Below are 22,984 nucleotides of genomic sequence, written 5' to 3'. Positions count from 1 at the left end.
ACAGGCTCCTCTCGGGCGTGCTTGGGGTGGAGGCGCCGCGGCGGGCTGCCGTGCCAGCTGGGGACAGCTCAGCGCAGGCTATTTTTATTTCTCTCCAGTCGGTAAACTGGGCTGGTTCGTATTGTGGCTGCTTTTCGGTGCGGCTTGAAGCTTTACTTGGTTTTGTTTTAAATTGCATTGGCTCTATTCTCTTTGTCTCAGAGTCCCAGCCGGCTCCCGTCAGCTCTTCCGAGCTGCCGGAGCTGCTGCTGGACTCCGAGTCGGAAGTCGAATGCCAGCGCACTTCCGGGGCTCGGTGCCGTTTTGCGCGGCTCCGACCCCGCTCCTCCCCCCGGGGGTGGCGCCGCTGCCGCCCCCCGGGCTCGCCCTGCCTCCTGCAGGGGGGTGTTTCTCCCTTATATGGTGGCAGCGTCAGGCGCGGCTGCCGATTGGCTCCGAGCCCTCTGCCGCTCTCCTCCTCTTTCTCCCGCACACGCGCATTAGCGAAACTCCGCGCCTCTGGGCTCTTCGCGCCGAGACTGCCCGCGCCCCGCCCCTCCCCTTGGCTGTCGGCGCCATTTTCAAAGGGATATGGAGGCGGCGTGGGCAAGATCTCCTCCCGAGGCGCGGCTCCCGCGGCTCTGGCTTCCCCCGCCAGTCCCTGCCAACAGAGCTCTGCGCGCTGCTGCACCTCCGGTACCGGGTCACCGACCGGCGGTGGCGGGGCGGATGGGGAAGCCGCGGATCTCTGGGAGGTTTCCGCGGGGGGCCCCGGGCCCCGGCCCGGGGAGGGGGGCGACGCGCCGGCCCCCCCCGGATCCCCGCTCCCGGGCGGATCGCCCTCAGGGGTAGTTTGCGTTGCCGCTCCTACCCCTAGCTTGGGTGTAACCAATAAACACGTACGTGCTGCGCTCCATGTCTCCTGCTCTTCTATTGCTCTGCGCAGGGCTTTCTCTACTTTGCTCCATGCCTTAAGGCATTTGCCGCTGCCTGAGGATTTCGTGTCCTCGGCCAGCGCGGCTGTGCATTTTTCCCATATCTCCGGATGCAAAACATCCACAGGGCGTTCAATTGCCCCAAGCTCAAGCAGCCTTGCTATAGCAAGATAAAAGTCTTTGAGCTTACACTCAATTCCCCATTGCTTATGAACCTCACTTACGACCCTGGCGATGGCATCCATGATGATCGCGGGTCCTGGGACGTCTCCCTTGCCGAGAACACGGTTCCACCGGTCCGGCCGCTGCTCTTGTCCAGGCGACACCCGCAACCCGAGCGAATTATTCCCGGGTTTCGGCACCAGTTATGTTGCCTTCAGGGGAAGGCAAGGCGACCTGGTTTCAAGGAACAGCACGGCAGCCCAGTCTCCCCTGGGCCACTCGGGCCAACGACACACGCAGGCACCAGTGTGGTGGACGGTCGAAAGCCTTTATTATCTTATCTCATGGGTTTAAATAGTCTTGGGGGACTCTGCTACGTCAGGGGGGGTTGGTAGGGTCTCTAGGGTTAGTCAGGAGTGGAAAACTACTGGGTTAGGTGTGGTTACATTCTTTGGGGTAAATGGATAACATGTTGCAGGGTGAGAGGGGGAAGGGGTCTTTCTTTCCGTCACATCCCGAAATCTTCCGTTCGCCTGTCCCTATCTACTACAAGTAGGAGCTTACTATGAGCAATGTGACACAAGGTACTGGCAGACTGGACTTAGCAGTACTTCTGTCAGCTCTAAGTCTGCTGACAGCTGCTGTAGAGAATTAAATGAACCTCAGCAGCTGAGGGAGGGCTGCTTGCTTTCATGTTTTTGTAGGTTCTGCTGTGGAACAGGTAGGCTTTGTGTATTTGTCTCAGGCTCTACTGAGAAATCTTGGGCTAAGTAATGCAACTGAGGTGCAGCTCTGAATTAAGTAAGAATTCAAAAACAAGGTAGGCAGTGGCGGTGTGACCTTTGGATTGGAAAGCTTCCTCTCCTTCTCCATACATTTGGTCTGCAATGCTTTTAGGGTTTAATGGAATGTGATATGTAGCTTTTTTATTTTTCTTTTTTTAACCCCCTTCACAAACTACAAAATTTACAGTTTTTTCTTGTCTTTGAAATCAGAAAATGTAGAGATGCAGTTATCTTGCACAAGCAGTTCCAGGTAAGAGTGAGGTATATGGTATGATACTATCCGACACTGAAAATTTTGGCCTAAAAGTGCACAAAAATAGAATGGAAGATAAATAGCTTTAGTCCTCAGTGGCAAGTATTGATTGCTTGTCTAAATTGTCACTATTGACTTATAGGTTAGAAATGTTTTATCTTAAATTATGCTGCATCAGAGAATATTTATGCTCATATTGGAATTATCCTTATAAATTAATAATAGCCTTAGTGTTTTTTCCCTGTACTTCTCACTTTATCTCCCTTTTTTAAAATAGTGTGAGTTTAAAGAAACACATATGAATCTATTTTCCTGAAATTTTAGCATTATTCCTACTTTTCCTTAGCAAGTAGAAATCTTTACTAACAAGCAAAAAATGTTTTGTCAAAGTAAGCGGTTTTTTTTTTTTTTACTTTTTAGTGGTTTTGAAAGTAAAATGACATAACTCTTGGGACAGAGAACACAATCTTCTGAATATAGACCACTGCAATGCTGTTCTAAAAGCAGGAGGATATTAATTCTGAAGCATCTGTTACATTAACATTGTTCCCATGTGGATGGTTCATAAGGAAAAGCTTCACTCATTTTAAAATACAAACTAATTAGAAGTATATTTGATTTGAGTAAGTTTATTTTTAAATTCATTCGAGCTAACTTATGCTATTCTGAGTCAAGTCACCTCATAGACTTGTGCCCTTAGTTTTATTTTTCTTTAATTTTGATTTAATGGAATGGTTCTGCTTCTTATTAAAAGTGATATCTTAAAAAAGAAATCTGTGTAAACAGTACCTCATCTAATCTACAAGTCTAATAGTCATATTAGATGTATGAACTTTATACTGGAAGGCTTGGAGTTAAGGCTGAAGAATAATCAAAGGATGGATGAAGAACAAGGGGAAAAAGGGATGTGTAAACAGGAATTTGCAATAGTGTTATACTTTATAAACATATGTCTGTCTCATGTATGTCTGCTGTCTTGAAGAGTTGGTGATTCTTGGCTATGTAATGACCTATGAAGACATACAGAGTCTCTGGATAAATGATATTTGCCAGCATAAAGGAAAACTAAATTGGTATTTCAATTGAGCAGTGTGTTTGACTTACAAGTTTCTTCAGATGTTATATAGGGCACTAGATTTGCTGCTCTGTAGGAAACAAATCATATTCCTAAACCTTGCCACCAATTCAGTTATGGTTGCTGTAGAGGTGCAACGGTTAACTTCAGTGGAAAAATGAAGAATGTTTCTAATGGCTTATTGCTTGGGATTTTAAGTAGTTCTGAGCCTAGGTTGATGGAAGCTTCTCTTAATAGGTTAATGTTCAGCTTAAGTAATTGATAATCTTGTAGCTGTTTTCATTTAAATAATGGTGGAACTTAACCTTTTGATAGAAGTCAGTGTTTGCATACTTAGAACTAAAATATTTAGTGGGAAATAGAATGGGAAAGGTTTACCCGTGGAAACTCACTCTGTAGTTTTTCTGCTTTTGCATTGTTCTGAGAATAAGTTCAAAAACAGGTTTATTTGGCTTTTGGAGTCAGGGCTATTTTCAATAGCCCTGAAGAACAACAACAGAAGTTCTGAAATCTTGATGTTGATTCAGCCTGGAGCAGAGTGAGGCCAAGGCCTCTCCACTGCATGCTGAGCACTGACAGGGGGCTATGAGGCTAGATGGATGTCTGGTGGGATTTGGCACAGCAGTTTTTGTGGCAGATGCTGTGAGGTCCTAGGTTAGTGAGCAGGGTAAAAGAACCCATCTATTCAGCTTCAAAGGGGAGAAAGAGGATGCTGGTACAGAAGGTAGAGTCTGGATAATAATTCAACTCCTTCTAGTGCGAGTTCACAATACAGACTTGGCAGTATTTTTAGTCTCTTAATTAGATTCTAAAAACCTTTTCTATGCTATAGGCAGTAGTTTAAAATGCACTCACATTTATTTTCTTTATCTGCAGCCCAATGAAAAACATAGTGAGATGAGAGGGAAGCAATCCTTTGCTAAAATTAAATACAAATCTGTCTTAACTCTAGGATATCCGATAGATTAAACAAAGCAAATTCACTTTAGCTACTTGCCTGACTGTTTATGGGCTCTAAATCAGAGCTTCTCAGGTCTTTATCTGGTTGTAATCCTGCTTGAAATAAAGTTCAGGTTTCATGATCTCTAAATTAAAACAGCACAAGCTAAATCCTGGATTACAAGTATTGGCAGTGGTATCCAGCTTTGAAGAAAGCCAGAGCATTCCCCTGTGTAGGGATGTAACATCCTGTGTGAAGGCAGAGTGGTGTTCCACTTCAAAAAGTTAGAAACAATAGGCCTTGAGATCCCACACTGAAATTGTGAGGCAGGAAGGTGGTCACAGCAACTTCAGAAAGCACAGGGAAAATGGGCATGTGAGTGAAGAAAGTTTTGGCGTATGGAAAATGTTTCTCTGATTCCGAACCAAGAATGCAAAAGTACTTCTGTTTGTTTTTAGTGTGCAGTTCTTTTGCTTTTGAGATGTCCTTTAATCACAGAATTTCAGAACAGTTTGGGTTGAAGGGACTTTAAAGATCATCTACCTTCAGCTCCCCTGCCATGGGCAGGGATGACTCCCACCAGACCAGGTTGCTCAAAGCCCCATCCTACCTGACCTTGAACACTTTCCAGGATTGAGTCAGCCACAACTTCTCTGGGCAACCTTTGCCAGTGTTTTACCACCCTCTGAGTAAAGAATTTCTTCACAACTTCTAATCTCAGTCTCCCCTATTTTAGTTTAAAGCCCGTTTCTCTTATCCTATCACTATCTGCATTGCACCCCCTCCTTTTTGTTATCCCCCTTTAAGTACTGGAAGACTGGAATTAATTATTGCTTGCAACTCAAGCTTGTGGTTAATATGTGCATAAACTAAATATTTGTCACCTTCTACTTCTAGGTCCACTGTCCTTCTTTCCTCAATGGAAGCTGAAACATTATGATGTTATTGTAGGTGTTCTGTCAGCTCGACACAATCATGAACTACGCAGTGTTATAAGGAACACTTGGTTCAAGCACCTGAAACAACATCCTGCCCTGAACCAACGGTAATCTCTACTGTTTTGTAGCTTGGGCCTGGGGGGCAGGGGGTCAGGACTGTAATGCTGAAATATCTTGATTTAATAATTTTTCTTTTAATGTGTTTCCTAGTTTATTTGTTTGTTTTTTAGCATCTTGTACTCTGACAGATTTTTTCAAGTCTGCTTAATAGTATATAAGAATACTATTTACCTTAGGCTGTAACTACTTTTTATACACTGCTGTTGGCTTTTGCAATTACTTGCCACTGTTTATTAGTGATGTATAAGCCTTTCTCTTTTTTGTGTTGCAATGTACGGTGTGCAGTTTGAATCCTTGGTAGTCCAGGATTTTTGAAAGGAGGCAGGATTGCATTTGGTGAGAGAACCACGAAAGTTCTAGCAAACAGCCTCAACTGTGAAGTTGAGGTTTATTTCCCACTGAAAACTGCACCAAACTGCTGCAGTGTGAGTGGCCCTTTCTGATTGCTTGCATGGATCTGACAGTGTACACAGAAGTCTGTTTTTGCTGAGAAGCTCTGCTGCAGTTCATCCCTGGAAATGCTGCCATCCTCTCACCTTGGTACCTGCCTTGCACTGAGAGTGTTTTGCTGTTCCCAGATGTGGTGTCAGCATGCAGCCTGGAGTGCAGCATAGCCACCTCAGTCATATGAAACTGGGACCATTTATAGCTTGTATGGAGTTCTGGGAGAGCATTTAGCTGCTAAGTGAAAAGATAGGTTAAGGTGGATCCTTGTTCTTTGTGCTTACTTGATATCTTCCTACTATGGAATAAGCATGATTGGAGCTAGAGAGGAACCTCTTGTTGTGTTACAACCCAACGTTGAAATTTTTCATTGTAACAGATTGCCTGGAATCCCTGTTCCTCCTTTGATGCTATGTGTCTTTTTTCTTATTATTATTTTCATTGACTTTTGAATGGGTAGCATTTAAACAATCTTGAATTAAGTAACAAACCCAGGCTAGGAGGGGCAGGTCTCTGGGATCCTTCAGTGTTGCCTTAGGTCTTTTTTGTGTTTAGTGTGCTGGCTATCTTGTATCTCATCTCTAGCTGCCAATCATCTTGTGACCTCTTAATATAAAATATTAATGTGGATTTGGAATTGAGCTCCTATGAGGGGATTCATGTGGTTGCTCTGCATACCAACTGTCAGGGCTTATTTTTAAGAGGTTCAAAATCTTAACTCTGAAAGACAGGACATGGTGATAAAATTAATTTAATTGAAGATGGAGGGAGGAGGGAAGAGAACTGGTGTTAATAAAAGCAAATTATTTTAGTGTCCTTGTGAAGTTTATAATAGGTGCGCATGGTTGTGCTGTGCCAGTGAAGGACAGAGAAGACCCCTACTCCTGCAAACTTCTGAACATCAGTAACCCAGGTATAGAAGTTAACTTTTAAAAATTCTGTGGTCTGAACTAGCTGTCTTTTCTGAGAGTAGTTTGGGAAGTTTAATTGAGACAGCTAGTCTTGAAAACAAATACCTCCTAGAACTTGTTGCATAACCTTCTTGTAAGTACTGTGTGCAGGCCAGATAGGGAGAGATATTTGGGCATGTGAAAGGAAAGCCATTGACTTCTAATGGATTTGCATTTTCCTTATGTCACCAGAGAGTTTCTCCCATATAACATATGTTTTTACTTGATCTATGTGTTAAGTGAAGCTGGAAAGAGACAAAATTACCTGGCAAATGTGAAGAATGTAGCAAGGTGACAGTCTTGAGTATCAGATGGACTTCTAGGGTGACAAAGTGAATTCTCTAAGCAAGGCTGGCTGATCGTTTTTTCAGATTCTGCTTTAGAGAAAAAACAATTAAGAAATGTAAAATGGGGAAAAATTAAATGCCATACAAAAATTCCTAACTAAAATTGTAAATTTCTACTGTCCCCTTTTGGATGTTGTTTAACTTTTGCTCTTTAATACAAGTTATCTAAGGACTGCTAGGTACCTGAGCCATGATTCAACACGAAATGTAACTTCTGTAACTTTCTCTTTGAATGACAACATCCACTGTTCCCAAGTATAAATGGTACCTCAGGGCTTAGGTAGGCAATAATGGCAAAAAGCAGACAGCTGAATTAAGTGGAGGTGTGTGCCATTTTGATACATGAATAATTATTGTATTATGTTAATATACAGGTATTCGTGCAGTCAAATAGCATTTTTGTCTTCCTGCTGTGGATTTATTGTGTTTCTAATATTTTCCCTGTGGCTTTGTAGGCATTGAGTTACAATTGCTATTAGCTTGCAGATTGCTGTATCACTGAAATTTTTCTTGCTGCAGTCTGCAGCCCATTGTATTTTCTTGTACTCTTGTGCACTTATGAGCCATGCTAATTAACCAGAATGCTTTGCATGTAGGCAGTGTGCTTTGTGTGTATCCAGGAACTATGAACTTTTCTCCCCTTACCTCTGGCCTTTCCTTTTCATTCAGTTTTGAATCAGGAAATTGAAGCATTCAGTCTCCCTGAGGACATACCTTCTGTGCTGTCTGAAGACAGAATCGTCAGTGTGAACTTCCGTGTGCTTTACCCCATTGTCATTACCAGCCTTGGGGTATTTTATGAGGCTGATGGCGTAGGATTCCAGAGGAACATCACTGTAAAGCTGTACCAGGCAGAACATGAGGTAGAGTACTATAGTTATCTTTTGAAAGCATGATGTTTCTTTTTTGTGCATTAAGTTCTTAAAGAAAGTGACATGCTGAGTTGGTGAGTTAGAAGACAAATACTTAACTGAAAAGTTTATGAATTATATTTTTCTTCTATTGCGTTTTAAATTCTCATATATCTATACAGAGGCACATCCTGGATAAAGAAAAGATGAAATTCCCTGAGTGCTATGTGTTTATCTAGATGCTGTTATGAAAGAGCACTAAAATCTAATTCCAATGCACAATTTGGGGTTCAAAATATTGATAGTTGTTAAGGAATAAAAATTAAGCTATCTAATATATTTAAAATGCTTGCAGAAACATATATTGGGTGTCTTCAAGCAGAGATGCAGGACAGCCATAGTTTTTTCTTGTCTGTCCTCTGGAAAGACATTTTAAGATTTCTAGAAACTTATAATTTACTGGTAATAATCAGACTTCATTGATAATTTCCCCCAGTCCCAAGCTGTTACGGGTTGGATAGAATAGCTTTGTAATTTGGAGGGAAAAAAAATTGAGTGAGATTGTTATATTTGATAGATTACATTTATCTCAACCAATAACTTGATAGGCCAACTTCAAAACTTCTGCCTATGCTACAGTAGAAAGAACTGTAAGTATGACTTCCATGATGAACTTCCAAGGAGTTTGGTTTATAATAGTCATAATAAAAATAAAGTTATACTGTAATCAAATTCATATTTCCTAAACTGTGGAATTCCTAAATGTTTGATGTCTGATAATTTTACTTGCATTAGCTTTTTACTGCCAATGAAAGAGAAAAATTGGTATCCTAAGAGAGCTTGGAAGCTGTTTTCTGAAGGTTGGAATTTGGCAATGCAGAATCTTCATGTAATTTGTTATTATCTAAGAGCTATTTTATGGCCTGTGTAATACAGTAGAACTTTTAATGTGTGTTGTTTTTTTTTTTTAATTTAGTTTTTTTCATGTTGTTCACAGGAAGCAATCTTCAGTGCTCGCTTTAGTCCACCAAGCTGTGGAGTGCAGGTGAACAGGTTGTGGTACAAGCCAGTAGAGCAGTTTATTTTGCCAGAGGTATGTGCAGTATCAGAACTGCCTGCAGTTCTTCTAAGTGATCTGGACAGACTGACTGATAAAACTAGCCTTTGCTTGAGGCAGAAAAGGGCAAGTGAAAACCTCTAGAATGTTAGTTCACAGAATCATAGAATGGGTAAGTAGTTGCAGGGATATGCTGAAATCCAGTATTTGTTTTACAGCATCTTATTATCACAGGTAGTTATAAAGCATAAGCCTGGAAAATACAAATTGATAAAAAATTACTTTGTCAAGTAGTAGCAACTTCAGAAAACTTAACCTGTTTCTGATTGAAAACTGTACCTGCTTTGATTCTGTGGGAGGGTTTACCAGAACATGTGGTGCTTCTTTTTCTCTTCTGCTTTATCAGACATTGGCACACAAGTTAGGGAGGGGAAGATGGCACAGGTTTCTATGGAACAGCTGGAAAAGCGGTTTCTGCATCTGATGTCTTGGATATAACATCAAGATACTGTGTGTAATGTTTGCGGTGACAGTGTTATTTGTTTTTGGGATAGGCATATGGAACCTACTTGTGGCTGCATAGGAAGGAAGGGGATTAAACACAAAAGGAACAGAATATAATAGGAAAATACCCTGATGATTTTACAGTAAAAGTCTAATGACTAAAGGCTGGAGAATTCTAGTTAGCAGACCCTCTCAGCTATGAGGAATTGTTCTCAGGGGACCAGTGATCTCTCGCTAGATGTCTCAGCTACCATTTTAGATTAATTTAAATATTTTCCTGGACTCTTGCTGCTGTTTCTGTAAATTGTCTTTAGGTCTGGGTTGTTTTATTACTAAAGAAATTGTGTTATGAAAGAACAAAGCAGGAGAAAACTTAAGAGGGAAGAGAAGACAATTTGTGCCAGTTTATTCCCTGATTTATTCCCCCGGCTCTATACTAAGGAATACACTTGGAAATTTATTAATTTTAAGGGGGATCTGCAGCTGGCTGATTTATAATCTTAGACATTGTTTACTGAATACTATGCAAGTTGTTATGCTGGCAGGAGACCTTTCAGGTGAGCAGACCACGTGCAGTATTTTGTGCATATGCTTTGGCAATCTAATTTCATACTAAAATGATTGAGGGTTATTTTACATTTTTAAAAAGAATATTGGTTACCCAGTAATTTGGTAGTCTATCATGTGAACCTTTTCCCTGTAGGATTTTGTTTTGAGATGCTAAAATTCCAAGCAGTTGTAATTTTGCTATAAATGGTTGCAGTTTTCCTGAGAGGCAGATGGGAAGTACTTCCTTGAGAGAGAGAATATTAGTATTCATATATTTCTTTGTGTGGGCTTCCTTGATCTGATGTGTGTCATGCGCTGAATGCTTACAGGGTAACATGATGTTTCTAACGTAGATTAATAGGGCTTAGGCACAGCATGCAGTCTCCTGTGATGCTCAGAATGCTGAAGCATACATGATGATTCAGAAGAGGTGGCAATGCCCATGTGTTCCTGTCTACTTGTTTGAGAGCACTAAATTTAGTGAACTGTTTAACTGTCATAGGATGCTGTCTGAGACGGTGTCTATTCTCTGTCCTTCCACCTTGAAGAAGTAATGGATTGTACAGACTGCTGAAGAGCTTCATTCATCTTGCAGCTGAAGTGCTGCTCTTTCTGCTCATCTTGGGGAAAGAAAAGGAAATGCAGTATTAGAATAAGCATCTGGCAGGCCAGATTGTGAGAGACAGAATCGATCATTCAGCTTTGGAACGACTGAAAGCGCAGAACAGCAGAAGCGCCAGCAGATAACTAAAACAAACAGGGCTCTTATAGACAAGTCTTAGCAATGCACTTATTTTGTCAAAGAGCCGTGGGCCACTTGCATGAGGATGGGACTCTGTACTGCACATACTCTGTAGTACTAATGGGAAGTAGTTGGAGGAACAGAAAGCACAGCACTGTTTAACATTAGGAAAGGAGTTTGGCAGAGCTGCATTATGTCAGTTCACTTGTTCGGTATTCGCTGTAAATGCCACTGCGCTCTGGCAGCAACAAGGCTGGAATTTAAATGGGGAAAAACAGATGATGTAGTCTCAGGTGTGCCACTAATGTTTTTGCTTTAAGCGTTTTCAGGCCTCAGTTTTCATTAACTGGCTTAGCGTAAGAATAGCTGAGGGCTAAAGTCATTAGAAAATTTGCTTATGAGTCTCTCAACCTGGAAAATAATGATAGTTTGCAGCCTTAGGACACCTTCCACTAAGGTTCACTGGTAGTAACTGATTAAGACTCCTGGTACATTTTAAGTCAGTAATAGTCAGTGGTGAGAATTGTAATGTTTCTGCTTGCTGAGGCATGAAAGGACTCTCTTGCTCCTAAAGGACTCTCCTGCTCACTAAACAACTTTCCAAAGGTTGTGTCTATAAAGAGGACACTGAAGTGTGATTAGAGCCCAATCCCTACAGCAAAAAACATTGGAATGGAAGATGACAGTCACTGCAAAAAGAGAAATTGAGCCACTAGAAAAAGTCTCGATATTGGTCCATTTATTTTGATAACTGAGAAATAATTAAACAACAGAAAGCTGAATATGAGTCAGCAGTGCCCTGGCAGCCATGAGGCCCAGCCATGTCCTGATGCTGCATTCAGGCACACAGCATCTTCAGTCGGGCAAGGGAGGGAGGGGATTGTCCTGCTCTGCTCTGGGGCAGCCTCACCTCGAGTGCTGGGGGCAGTTTTGGGTGCCACAATATAAGAAAGACATTAAACTGTTAGTGTCCAAAGGAGGGCAGTGAAGATGGTGAAGTGCCTTGAGGAGCAGTTGAGGTCACTTGGTCTGTTCAGCCTGGAGAAGACTGAGGGGAGACCTCATTGCAGTTACAGCTTCCTCATGAGGGGAAGAGGAGGGGCAGGTATCGATCTCTTCTCTGTGGTGACAGTGACAGGACCTGAAGGAACGGCCTGAAGCTATGTCAGGGGAGGTTTAGGCTGGATATTAGAAAAAGGTTCTTCACCCAGAAAATGGTTGGGCACTGGAACAGGCTCCCCAGGGAAGTAGTCACAGCACCAAGCCAGGAGTTCAAGAAGAGTTTGGCCAATGCTTGCAGGGTGTGATTTGGGAATGGTCCTGCAGGGTCAGGAGTTGGATAGGATGATCCTTGTGGGTCCCTTCCAATTCAGCTTATTCTGTGGTTGTGTGAAACAAAGGGAAGGTATTGAGCATGGAATTCAAGCTTGAATAAACACTGGCTAGCTCCATTATTAGCTTATAAAGCTGGCATTTTAAATAATAGATGAGAGACTTCTGAAGTACACACACAGCTGTCATTAAACACTGAGGCTGCTGCAGATGTTAAGACCTACTTCTAGAGGAAAACAAAAAAAGTAAGCTGAACTCTAATCTAGACTTAAAGGTGTTTCAGTAACTGGAGAATTTTTGGAGATTTCTAGTGTACAAGGAAGATGAAATGGGGAAGAGATGAGAGGTTGGTATAAGTAAACAGACTTCCTACAGCAGCAGGGATGCATGTACAAACAAGTTGTTTTTCTGTTCCAACACCCACACTAACAACCAGTGTGTTTCCTATGAAAGTGAGAGAGACAAAATGGAATGTGCTCATCAAGGTGTCAGGAGTATAACAACCCTACCTTTTCATAAGGGAGAAATTGCTTTAAATTTTTTTAAAAATCAAAATTTACCAATATTCATATTTGTACAACTTGCCACCTGCTCCTTTGCATGTTGTCAGGGGTCTTCAGTTTAAAGTTGAGATGAAGTCCTTTCAAATGCAAGAATTTACACACACACACACATAAACATATATATACATATATGTAAAACATGGAGTGGCAAAGCCTAATTTGACTGTTAAAACCAGAAAATTTTGAAGCTATTCACTTGCCTTTTTCTTCCTTACCAGCCAAGATGTGAGATAAGACTTCTGTCAGTCCTACAGTAGCTTGTGACACCTTTACTGCGATAAAGGTGGCCGTATTTTTCTTTGAGTTTTGCTGGTGTCAGGATCCAGTCTCTGATCTCTGTTTGGCAGATAACGATAAAAGCTGAGCTTGTTTCCAAATCTGTTTGAACGTATTCTCTTTGTAGTGCAGGATTTTATATTTGATTTTTAAAAATTCACTTCAGGTCACCTTTAAATGCTATTTTGATGATTTTAGAAAGCCAAAGTCTTTTACACTAGGCTTCTGTTAAAAGTTCAATATAGAGATTCATGATTAGTTTTAAAATAATTACTATGTGTTACTGAGTTTCACGGATGTGTTTCATTTATGTGTAGTTTATTTTTATTGAAGTGTAAGTGAAACATTTATGTTTCACTCAAGCTAAATCTTGTATGAAGTTGACTATTTTAAAATAATTTTAATGAGCCCAAACTGTTGGACTTTCATTTTTTTAAGTCTTTGTATACCTGCATAACTGTATTTTGCTCTCTTACCAGAGTTTTGAAGGTACCATTGTGTGGGAGAGCCAGGATCTTCAGGGCTTGGTTTCAAGAAACCTTCATAAAGTGATGGTGAATGATGGAGGAGGTGTTTTCAGAGTCATTACAGTGAGTCCCCTCACCTTCCTTTCCACCATGTTTCTATTTTTCCTATAACTGTTGAGAATTCAGCATTTTACTTTCCTGTATTTCTCTGTGTAAATCATAAATTCAGTGGGGCTTGTCCTTTTATCTCAGAAAAGAAGTTTTGCTTTGCCTTCTTACAAAAAAAAAAAATAGGCTTGTGAGTGGCATTTTATTTTGAGGGGAGTAAAGCTCTTATTGTTTTATTCAGAATGGGAAGCAGTACCAGTGTATCAGAAATGGCAAAATGTGGGTGAAAAATCTTCTGGTAGAATCCCAACTGATGGGATAAAGTCTGAGTATTTGCTTTTTAGCACTGTCTCTTTTTGTGTCAAATTGTTGCTTGCCTAAACATCTTGTGTCGTTGTAATTTAGCCAGAATAATTTTGCTGTCAACTTCGAAACTAGTTTCTGAAAGTTTCAGTGGTACTGCTAGTTTGGGATGAAACTTAAAAAAATGCCGCAAAACTTTAGTTAAAAATCTTAGTCTTAGTCTTTCATGGCACATTGTGCGAATCTTGGGGTGGTCCTGTGCAGGACCAGGAGTTGGACATCAGTAATTGTTGTGGGTCCCTTCCAGCTCAGGATGTTTTGTGATTCTGTGATTATGCAAGTGCCTGAACCAGCAGAGCTTTAAATTAATTTCATTCTTAGTTTCCAGAAAACTTCACACCTTAAAATCAGACGGAAAACACATCAATAATGAGAGATGAATGAATCTATTAATTTCAATTAATCTGTTCCTAACAGGCAGGGGAAGGGTCACTGCCACATGAACTCACAGAAGGTGTGGAGGGAATAGCAGGTGGTTTTATCTACACTATTCAAGGTAAGTCCACAAAATTTAGCATGACATTTGATATTATGGTAAAATAGGTGATTTAAATTACACTTCTGAGTATAATTTGTGCTGTCTCCATGAATTTAGTCACCCTAGGTTTTCTTTTAGTAGAAACATTTTTTTCCTGGCTCTTTTATGCTTAAAGTCAATGTCCTGATGTGGTTCCTTTGCTTGCCTTTTGTCAGCCACTCCAGTTGACTTGCATCCCTGTGGCTTTTTATCTAGACTCTCTTCTTGTTCTTTGTTACCCAAAATTAAGTTAAAAATGTCATGTAATGAAATCTTTCCCTGATATTTTTCACTTTTTTCCAGTTCTGCTGCAGTTAGAGGTACTGCATCACAGTGTTTAATATGGATAAACAGTTTCCATTCCTGTTGCTCTTTTACACCTATGTCAGCAGAATGTTCAGAGATTTTCTAAGAGCCCTTTCCAATTTCTAAGATTTTGGCCACATAGCACTGGAATCAATGTGTTCTCATTGGTCCAACATAACCATTGACTTTGAGAGTGTTATGGCTGTGTTTTTGTAGCTAGGCCTGGCAGATAAAATTGGGCAGTCCTGTTGTCTTGTCATCTGTGTAGGAGCCTGAATTGAGGTGTGTGCTAAAGCCCTTCCATCTTGTTTGTCAAACTTTTCTTCAGTACCACAAACTGCCTCCTTATCTGCAATATATTTTTAGCTTTTACCTGCAGTTATGTGATGTGGTTCAGCAGGGACCATCTGTGCTACATCAAAGCAATGCCTATTTGATTATATTTATCATAGCATTGTTTGGTTTTTTGTGTGTTTATTTTTTTATGCTAGATACATATACTTAGGAGTAATTGACAGTGGCCTTTTTACTCTACAGTAAGAGTAATAGTGAAGTCCCAGACTGTTTTTTATATTAAGGAACCTTAAAAAGTTGAGTTCTTTTATTACTGAAGAGGACGAGAATGCTTCCTCTTAAACTTTTAGTGCCAGGCCTTATACAAAAATATATTTCTTTGTTGTTCCGCAACTTCAAAAATTTTGTAGAAATTTTGTAGAAATTTTTAATTGCAGGATTTTCATAACCCAAACTATTTGAATGCTTCTTCAGATTCATTTTGTCAATGTGTGCCCTGTATGATCCAAGAGAAATGTGAAATAATATGTAGATATGCATCTTTTTTAATATTGGGTGCTGTTTCTTTCAGAAGGGGATGCCCTTTTAAAAAGCCTCCATACTCGCCCAGAAAGGTTTACAAGCCACATAAAAAGCCTCGAGAAAGAAGATGCTTTATTGAAGGAAGAAAGTAGTATGTATGATGACATTGTTTTTGTAGATGTCATTGACACTTACAGAAATGTTCCCTCCAAACTGCTGAACTTCTACCGATGGTAAGTTGAAAAGAATGTATTTTCTTACTTTCTCTTAGGAATGCTGTTTGTAGTGCATTATGTTATTTGACAGGTTCCATGAAATACATGCCTTATGTGATTTACTTCATTAAGTTGTATTTCTCTCTCACAATTTTGGGTGCATGTAGTGAGTAAAATGGCAGTGCCTATAGGTTTTTGAATGCTGACCCTTGGTGCCTCAAATCAGCACAAGCTAGCAAGACAGGCTTCTGCTCTACGAGTCCAGGTGTAAAAATTTTCATTTCTCCTTGTGATTTCTTTTAATTTGTTTTAATTTATTTTAATTCTTAAACTGAAAACTAGCAGTTTAAGTATTTTAAAGGATGGCTTTTGGCCAGTTTGAATACTTACTCAATGTTTCAGTTTGTGGCTGTTGCTCCAGTCACATAATCATCTTGATGGGCCTTTGCTGGACTCTCTGCCCAGTATGGCCCTGTCCCTCTTGTACTGTGGAGTCTAAGAATGCACACTGTAGTCCAGATGTGGCCACACTAGTGCTGAGAGGAGGGGAAGGACTGGAAGCTTGTGTACAGGGGAGACAGAAGGTTGATAGGAAGAATTTTCATAGTGTAATTGCATTGTCTGGGGTGAATCTACTTAGTTTCTACCTCTAATTTCCAGTGATTTCCATTACTCTGAGACAACTGTTTCAGTTAATTGATGCTGCTGTGGAGTAAAAAATACAGTTGGCAGTTGTAATTTAACCAAAATTCGTTTTAGTTGCTTGCAAGATTATGCACTTCACAAATTCCATGGCTATGAATGCAAATGAAAAACTGAACCATGCTTTCAGGTCTAAAAGGAGGTTTGCATCAAGACTTAGATCTTTGTGTTAATTTCTTACAGATTAGCAATTTTTCAAGATTTAGTAACAAAAGGCTTTTAAAAATACCCTGCTTGTTATAAGAAGTTACCCTTACAAACGTTTGTGACCAGCCAGCCATGATCCCTAGAATCTTAAGCTTTTTTGGTTATTTTATATGGGTCACATTCAACTATTTCAGACAGGTAAGGATAACATTTTTCATGTTTGAAGGGTGTATTTACAGAGACAGAGTAAGCACAGAGTTCTTTCCACAGATGTTTTTTATCACCTATGACCTTCTCATTGCCCTTGAACTGACTGTCTCGTCCTGAAAGTAGGCTACTGATGTGTACCCAGTGGCTTTTAACAGCTGTGCTGCCATCAGCATCAGGGATTCATATCCTTCTGAGGTCAATACTGCTTAAGATGGCTTCACTAGTAAATCCACCATCTGTCCTGGGGAACAAAACTTCAAATTTGATTTCTTCCGCTCATACACAAGTCCATGTTGTAAGATCATCATAGGATACAGCTGCATCTCCTTTGAAGGACAAGCAGTCAGCCTTGGTCAATAGAGAAAACATTTAAAAGTCAAGGGTAGCAAAGACATTCCTTCCCTTTTGCTTCATCCCCACATCCCAAAAAAACCCTTGCAGAGCTTGCTGTCTGTAGTTTGTGGTGCGCAGCTCCGTGTCTCATCACTTTTCATTTTGGCTACAGGACAGTGGAATCAACAAGTTTTGACTTGCTGCTGAAGACTGATGATGACTGTTACATTGATTTGGAAGCTGTTTTTAACAGGATAATGCAGAAAAAATTGGACAGGCCAAACATTTGGTGGGGAAAGTAAGTTGTTTTTCAAAATTACCTTCAAGTGGTTTTTCTTCTATGCCTAAGGAAGCCAGCTGTAAAAAGCAGGACTTCTGTATGTGTTAGATCTTTGAATCTCAGAATCTGAAATACAGTAAATTTCCAGGGTATGCCTTTACAGTGATTTAAACTTGCTGAATATCTTACCTGGTTTTAAAATGCGTTATAGGCATCTTTGTCATGGTGCTTAAGTAAAAAAGAATTTTCCAGCAATACAGTGAAATTATAAGGGAAGTACATAGTGCACAACTATAAATATTACTTTTATGATGTCACTGTGATTCTTCTGGTGGGCTTGAGGAAGTGAGGTAAAAAGGAGAAACTAAATTTCTGTTCTGGTCTGCACTTTATTGTGACATCTGTAAATTTTAGGCATTGCTACCCACTTCTGCTGCTACTATAGCATTCAATATAACATAATGGTATAATGTGGCTTCCTGTTGCCTTCTGCTCATTGAAGAAGAGCAGACCTTTGCTGCTTTGCTTCACAAATCTAGTTCTGCCTGTTGCTTACACATAAAGTGATTTAATAAGGTGTGTGGTCAAGTGTGTGAAAGTTGGTTATCTTGTGATTAACTCAAAGATCTGTAGGAGAGACATCTTTGACTGTAAGTTCTTTAATAGTCTTCAGGTCAGGCAAGTATGACATGCAGGGAACACTACTGAAATAACTATGGAAATATAAAATGATTATCAAAGTAGATGCTTCTCAGTCTGAAGGGGGTTCAGCCCTTCATGCTGTGTATTCAATGGAGTGGAAGATATTGAGCCTAAAGTGAATTCAGGTATCAGATGAGACTTTCATTTACTTTGTGCTTTAACATGTCAGCTTCAGTTGAGAATGGGCAGAATCTGATAACATATCTGTGACTCAGCTGTAATTCCTCCCTTTCAGGGCTGTTGTTTGAAGTGACAGTTCTTAGTAGCTCACTGAAGCTTTCAGCTGCTTGTGCTCATGACTGGAAATCAGCAATGCTGAACCTCTTTGTAAAATGGGGAGACCCTGCTGCATTGACACAGTTATGTCTCTTAGCTGTGAGTGCATGAAGTGTTTGTGAGGCCAGGGGAGTGCAACAGCAGCTTCTTCCCAGAGAGGGAAAGCAGGATGCCTTTCACTGCCTCACTGGGCAGTTAGACAGGGTCCATAGGGCTGCACAGTGCGGCAGTGAGCTGTGCCACACTTTGAGCATGTGGGGAGACTGTGCAGAGACTGCTTCCTGCAGGCCTCTGGGAGTGAATAAAGCCTTAGGGAACACCACTGCCAGGAAGAGTTCTTTTGTGATTCAGTGATGGCAGCCTTTGAACATCTCCTTTGTTGAGCTTCATTTGGAAAACAGCTTAGGAGGAAGGTATGTACCGCTTCCTGATTTTTAAGCAGCCACTAGTTTTAACAGGAAAATGGGTTGCATACCATTGCTGTCTGCATACCTGCTGGAGGCACTGCCTGTGTGTCATGTTGATTAACCACAGGGGTTAATTAGCAGGAGACAGATGTGCTTGTTACAAAATAGGTAAGGATGTGTGTGCTTACCTAGTTCAAAACCCAACAACAAGGTGCAGATGCTGAAGATCTGACTGTCAATATTGCTTTTGTTTCTGTTTTGAAAACTTTCTCTTATTATCCAAGATTGACAGGCCAATTAAGTCCAAACAACAGTTAAAATTTTAGCTTTGTGCCCTAGAGAAATAAGACTAGGAGCTATAATTAGAATTACCTACTTCTTTCTCTCAATCATTCACTATCAGTATTACTTCAGTTGTTACCAGTGTTCATAGGTTCCACAAAGGACTCTCTATAAACATCTCATGTCTAACATGGTCTCTTCAGTTTCAGACTAAATTGGGCAGTTGATCGAACTGGGAAATGGCAAGAACTGGAGTATCCAAGTCCTGCATATCCAGCCTTTGCTTGTGGGTCTGGCTATGTTATCTCCAAAGACATTGTGCAGTGGCTGGCAAGCAACTCTGAAAGATTAAAAACATACCAGGTAACAAAGATTAGTTCAGTTTTTCTGTAACAGCATGTACTGGGTGAGTCAGAACATTGCTCAAGTGTTAGCATTGGGTATTCCTGGCTAATGTGGGCTTTTGCTATGTTTTTGGTTGCTGTGCTTAGTGCCTGTTCTAGGTCAAAGCTCAGATGTTTTGGACTGAGAACCTCTAGAGCTGTAATCTTGTTTTTTTGTACTCTGTTTTTGTAAGAACAATGTATTGTCATGGGAAAGGTGGGAGGATTATTTTAACACCTCTGCAGTAGTCTGGCGTAGGTTTTTGTAGTTACCATTCTTTCCTGCTGGTAGATTATACAACTTATTCCAGGTCAAAGTTATGCTTTTTGCTTTCTTGGTGCTCATATCTATATTTTTTATTTTTATCTCAGGGTGAAGATGTGAGCATGGGCATCTGGATGGCAGCTGTAGGACCCAAGCGATATCAAGTAAGTCTGAAGGAATTGTCTGACCTTACAGAAAGAAGAGATGCCTGCTGTTCCAAGTAGCATAAAACAGGAGAAATGTTTTTTTTTGTTTTCTTTTTCTTTAAAAAGGAATTGAAATAACCATTGAATTAAAATCCAGAGGAAAAAAGTCTTTTAAAGACATATTTAAAAGTAAAACCACAAAACTGCCATAAACCTGCAGACTCCATCCCTACCCCCAGGTTCTCTGAATAGGTCTAGCAGATCACTTTGGGACCTTTGTGTGCAATGTTTGTTGCTAGAAGCAATAAGCACCTGATTCTTGGAAGTGAAGATTGTTGGAGACTATATACTTTCTAAGAAAACCTATTGAAATGTTTCTCTCTCTTAACAGGATGGTCTCTGGTTGTGTGAGAAGACATGTGAGAGTGGCATGCTGTCTTCCCCCCAGTACTCACCCCAGGAGCTGGGAGAGCTCTGGAGATTAAAGGAACTGTGTGGAGATCCATGTAGATGTGAGGAAAGATGACGGGCTTGCCTTGGAAAACAGGGTAGTGTATAATGATCATGGAAAAGTGTACATTTGGATTCATTCCCGGAACAATAAGAAATATTAAGGTACCTTTTAATGCTGGGTTTCAACTAAAGTATAAGAATATTTGCACATCCCTTTTGATAATTACAAGTGGACTGATACAATTCATTTTCTATAGTATAGATGTTCATCAGACAAAAACCAAAATGTTCAAGATTAAAAAAAAACAAAATCCTTTTTATATAAAGTCAAAGACCTACTTGTAATTAATAAATGCACATAAGAACACCAACTAGCCTGTCTTTTGTAAATTAAAGCACTACCGATTGATTGATTGATTGCTAGGGTGTTCCAGGATCCCATGGAGAGTTGTGCCCAGCATCAGCTGGTAAGTCTTGCTGCAGCAGGTTCTGTGCTGTCTGAGGGATTGCCCTCATCTGTGCAGGAACAGGGACAGCAATGGGGGTTAGGATATGTGATTGGTTTGTTTATACCATTGTCATTTTAAATTAAAAAAAAAAAATCAAGGTTTGCTTATACCAAATCTTTAAGTACAGCAAGCTTGGCCTGATACAGGAGGGATTTCTGAGAGCTCACTCTGACTAGATATGAATCTGAGGTAAAATAAGTAAAATAAGATTGAGGAACAGCATGCTAAAGATTGTAAAATAAATAGCAATGCCCTGCAGTGTGCTGAGAACTTATTTATAATGTGGATAGAAGGGAGGTCTGGCAGATTTTGACCCTAATCATCTAAGATAGATGCTTCTAAAAATACTACTGGGTTTTGTTCACATTAAGGTTGTTAGATGTAGGTGAAAACAAAGAGCAAGTGGCCTCTCAGTGCAGCACTGATCTTGTCTTGTCAGCAGAGAGATCACAACTCAGCCCTGTACTTGGTTCAGTAAAACAAATTTTCGCACTGCTGGGGGCAGGCTGTATAAAATCTTGGCAAAAGGGTGACCTTGAGTTTTATTTAATTGAAGCATTTAAGCACTATTTGGTATCTCTCCAGTAGGACAAAGGAGCAGATGTTTTCATGGAGGCTGATGATCAAGTTGAGGAGCTGAAAGTACAATTGTACAGCCCTTTGGTGCCACGTATGTGAAACTCATATTCACCTGTATGTCTGTTCAGGCACAGGCTGTCTGTGTGTCTGTCTCTCTTCTGCAGTTCTTGTGTCAGTTCTTCCTTCAGTCCAGCAAGAGAGTCCCTTCTTACCATCGTACTAACACACAGTCTCCACTTTCTATTGAGTAAAACTGCAAAGGCTTTAAGTCATTGTCTAGTTCGACTTCTTTTCCTTCCAACTAGAATATGAAAGCAAAAAAAAACTGATCAGACTTACACTGAAATCCCTTCATGTAAACCAAATAGCAAGCAGTTGCAGTCAGGGAGAATCTGTCATATTACAGGCATGAAATTAGGTCCTAAATTACAGCATGAAGACAGCTCTCCTCAAGTGAAATAAATGTCTTTATATAGTATTTTAGAACATATGCTATGGACCTTTAGCAGCATGAAATATTTTGTTGTTCAATATCTGTTTTTAACTCACTTTAGAACTTTTGTAGGACAGTTTCAGGTCTGAGCCAGGAATTTTAAATAGGCGATACAGCAGTCCTTTGACCTTCTGAATAGTCATAGACTCTGTTGGGGGAGAGAAAGGAAAGTTATTAGAAAAATGTTGCTGCCACTCAGCTGTAGCAAAGTACCAGTGTTTCACTTTACTTGCAGGTAGCAACAGTGAAAGGCTGTATTGCTGCTTCAGTTCTAACATTTCAATAATGTCTGTGGTATCTGAAACAGTATCTGCTACTGTCAAATGAAAATGGTTTAACTTGTGGTGGACAGGACAGGATGTGCTACTACAGATTAAGCACTTTGATCCCCTATGCCAAATTGAAGTGTTACAGCTTCATAATTTACCTTTTTTGAGTTTGTATTTCTACATGCTAAACTAAGTGACCTTTGGGACACATACCAGACAGGTTCTGACTACTTGCATCTAGCAACTCTTCCTTGCGTTTTCATTACCAGGAATTTGCTTTCCCAGCACAAGTAAGCAAATGGCATGCTGGAACTAGTGACATTCTTAGGAATGGTATTGCGTTATTTGTCCCAAACACATTGTCAACAGAGCTGTTTAAGTTATGAAGTCAGTTATAGGAAGGGGTATTTTTGTAATGGATCTTGAATGAGTAGATGTAATTTGTTCCAGAGGTGATACCTGTGTTTGCAATAGATAAACTCAGTATTTTGGTTGAACTTTCACTTCTTTTGAAGCTTTATCTAAAGGCACAGCAATAGCGAGTTACTCCTGTAATACCACGCATTGTACTTTACTTAGACAAATATTTTTCTATCAAACATTTTTGTAAAAACTGTATCTATCTGATTTTATGCGACTTGTGATAATAAATGTGATTTTTATTTTAGAATAAAGCTTGAATACATATTTTCTCTCAGACTTCATTCTGACACATCTTTTCAAAATATCATCTTAATTTAGAATGATCTTATTCATTCTAGTATCTAAAACTAAAAAAAACTAGGCTCTAAAACTTCAAAAGACAAATTTGATGGAGGTCAGAACTAGATTTCTAATTTTAATGTATTAGATACAAGACCTCAGTATTTAGATTTACACACTATGCGGTTGCCTCTTAAGACTTCATGTTCCAGTTACTTGGTTAACACATCCACCAGATTTCAGCCCAGTTAA

General features: G+C 40.1%; 2 protein-coding genes across 2 annotated transcripts in view; one reads left to right on the top strand and one right to left on the bottom strand.

The window, feature by feature from the left end:
• The window catches only part of B3GALNT2 (beta-1,3-N-acetylgalactosaminyltransferase 2), a 34,481-nt gene extending 11,764 nt beyond the window's left edge, over positions 1–22,717 (top strand). Inside the window, exons 2-12 of the mRNA XM_021527096.3 lie at positions 5,027–5,174; positions 6,444–6,544; positions 7,598–7,791; positions 8,777–8,872; positions 13,282–13,392; positions 14,158–14,236; positions 15,429–15,612; positions 17,159–17,284; positions 19,137–19,296; positions 19,689–19,745; positions 20,119–22,717. Of these exons, the coding sequence (XP_021382771.1) occupies positions 5,027–5,174; positions 6,444–6,544; positions 7,598–7,791; positions 8,777–8,872; positions 13,282–13,392; positions 14,158–14,236; positions 15,429–15,612; positions 17,159–17,284; positions 19,137–19,296; positions 19,689–19,745; positions 20,119–20,253 (1,391 nt within the window). The 3' untranslated portion in view covers positions 20,254–22,717. The remainder of the gene's footprint in view (positions 1–5,026; positions 5,175–6,443; positions 6,545–7,597; positions 7,792–8,776; positions 8,873–13,281; positions 13,393–14,157; positions 14,237–15,428; positions 15,613–17,158; positions 17,285–19,136; positions 19,297–19,688; positions 19,746–20,118) is intronic.
• The window catches only part of TBCE (tubulin folding cofactor E), a 29,414-nt gene continuing 21,921 nt past the window's right edge, over positions 15,492–22,984 (bottom strand). Inside the window, exons 16-17 of the mRNA XM_077782118.1 lie at positions 21,818–21,909; positions 15,492–21,569 (exon numbers count right to left, since the gene is read on the bottom strand). Of these exons, the coding sequence (XP_077638244.1) occupies positions 21,477–21,569; positions 21,818–21,909 (185 nt within the window). The 3' untranslated portion in view covers positions 15,492–21,476. The remainder of the gene's footprint in view (positions 21,570–21,817; positions 21,910–22,984) is intronic.

This window comes from Lonchura striata, chromosome 3, assembly GCF_046129695.1.
Source record: "Lonchura striata isolate bLonStr1 chromosome 3, bLonStr1.mat, whole genome shotgun sequence".
NCBI lineage: Eukaryota > Metazoa > Chordata > Aves > Passeriformes > Estrildidae > Lonchura > Lonchura striata.
Note: the sequence above shows the minus strand (reverse complement) of the source record. Positions and strands in the feature narration are given on the sequence as shown.